The sequence below is a fragment of the Clavelina lepadiformis genome, chromosome 1 (assembly GCF_947623445.1).
Source record: "Clavelina lepadiformis chromosome 1, kaClaLepa1.1, whole genome shotgun sequence".
Taxonomy (NCBI): domain Eukaryota; kingdom Metazoa; phylum Chordata; class Ascidiacea; order Aplousobranchia; family Clavelinidae; genus Clavelina; species Clavelina lepadiformis.
The window spans coordinates 6,279,866-6,282,000 of NC_135240.1; the positions used below are offsets into that span (position 1 = coordinate 6,279,866).

The 2,135-nt window shown below is 39.3% G+C and overlaps 1 protein-coding gene across 1 annotated transcript; it reads left to right on the top strand.

Moving 5' to 3' along the window:
* LOC143455163 (uncharacterized) lies at positions 1 to 2,135 on the top strand. Its single transcript, XM_076955068.1, has 6 exons — positions 1 to 187; positions 313 to 400; positions 490 to 690; positions 787 to 870; positions 1,068 to 1,252; positions 1,347 to 2,135. Exons 1-6 carry the CDS (start codon positions 105 to 107, stop codon positions 1,546 to 1,548), a joined length of 843 nt encoding a protein of 280 aa, XP_076811183.1. The 5' UTR covers positions 1 to 104; the 3' UTR covers positions 1,549 to 2,135.

The window sequence follows — 2,135 nt, forward strand, 5'->3', positions numbered from 1 at the left end:
GCTAACAGTTGAGATAATAAGAGATGCATGATGGCACTTCTCGCATTCAGTTTTAGCAGTTGTGCATTTTGTTCACTTGAAGTAGGTCGATTTCAATCCCAGCCATGCAGTGGACGAAGTTTGCGATGTTGTCACTTTACCTAATATCTTACGTATGCGTTACGTCAGCAACTGAAACCGATACAAGGTATGTTTATAAAGATAGCGATGCTGAAACCTAAGGCTTAATGTTGAAAAAAAAACGGTTTGTTTGAGTATTTTAGCTCAATCCTTTTCTAATTAGCGTAATCGTGAATTTTTACATCGCAACAGTCTTACGACCGCATGTCCGGATAATTGCGTCACTACAGACTTCTTCAAGCAGTCAGCATTTACCGGCTTTGTTTTCAAGGCAGTTCAAGTAAGTTGGGTTAAAGCACGAAATGTGATACACGAGCGTCAAAGTAAGCGTACATTTACACTATACTACTGTTAATTTTTGTTCCAAAGTCTTTCCAGCAAGCTGACCTCGACTGCAAGGCTGCAAATGGTATTGACTTTTACCTGGCTCCAACCGGTTGTAGGGATTGTGCCGTTGACTGTAACCCAACCTCTAGCAGCTTTCAGGTTGAATGTTTGAAAAACTGCCGAGGTTTTATGGAGAAACAGAACCTAATCAACGAGTTACAAGAATCAAGAAAACTGATTGAGGTCAGTTGCTTTTTAAAAGGTTGGGGTAAAGTTGATGTAGAATGAGATAGGGGTAAAGTTAGCTTTGCTATGAAGTAACACGACTGTTATTTCCAGGATCTCGAACAAAAACTCAATGCGACTCAAACTAGCCTTGAGTCTTGGCAGAATGATGTTATTGCTTTACAAGCAAACGAAAAAGTAAGCTAATAAACTACATTTACAAGGCACGTGTTGCCTCGCATGAGCCTCGCGTTAAAGTGACGTCACCAACGCAAATATTTATTTTTCTTCTTGTCTCGATGTAAAGCAGACACTGTTATGTGTTGTTGTATGTGTACAAGACGCTTTAAAATTTACTTCATGCCAAATTAAATTAAGATCAATTTCTTTTGTAGTCGTATCAACGACAATTGCAGTTTCAAAGCAACAGTTGTAGTGAGACCGCTAATGATGTGAACGACCTGCAAAGTACAGTGACAATTTCCACTGGAATTTCTATCGCTGCTCTGGTCTTGACTTTATTTATATTCGGTTGTTCTTGGGTTCGTTTTACTCGGTATGAGCACCACGCTGATAAAAAGTAAGACACTCATTACGAGCATAACTACCGTACATAAACACAGCAGACGATTTCAACCACTTATAATTTGAGCAAAATGTTGTATTTTGATCAGGTATCAACCAAAGGTGCAGCAGGTTGATGGAGATGTAAGATGGGTCGCCGAGACAGCGGAGGAAAAAGAAAAACTTCGTCCAATTGTCGACCAAGACAGTGACTCAGGAACCGGCGGGAGCAGCCAAATTTTTCAAAATGATTTCACAAACCCTGGCTCAGAAAGCAATTCCGCGACGCAAAGCGTTGCTCAAAGTGTGTAAACAATGTAACTACCATTGAGTGTACAGTGTCAAAATATAGGCAAAGACCGTTTTTTGCTTTACAGCTTTGAAATACTTTTTCAACTAAACTTTATGATTGTCATTGCGCTGGGCGCGGTTCTGTTTTCTACTTTCTTGATAAACTTCTTTTTAACTGTTACGCTGATTTTACGATTTCCTCTTTCAGCGAGGGAATTCATGGTATGAATGTGCACAACAATAGTAATCGTTTCCACCTCTTTAACGGTCATTTTACCTTTTCACGTCACAGGAACCAGTAGACAACTGTCTATACATAATGCACAGGGTATAGGGAAAATATAGCCTATACTATAGGCTATGTTTTCTGGTCATAATAACTTTTCAATACGTTACTTTACCTCGTTTGGCACCATATTCAAACCAGCGTAATACACAATCCAATGGAACAGCGCTTGATTAACTTTTGAAGCAAAATTGAACTGTTATTTACTGAGCATGAGTTAGTTGTTGGGTTTGCTCAGTGCGTTCACAACAACTTCGTGTCTTTGCTGAGTACATTTTGTTGGTTGCAAAGCGGAAATAAACTTTATTTGCATTCTTGTGAA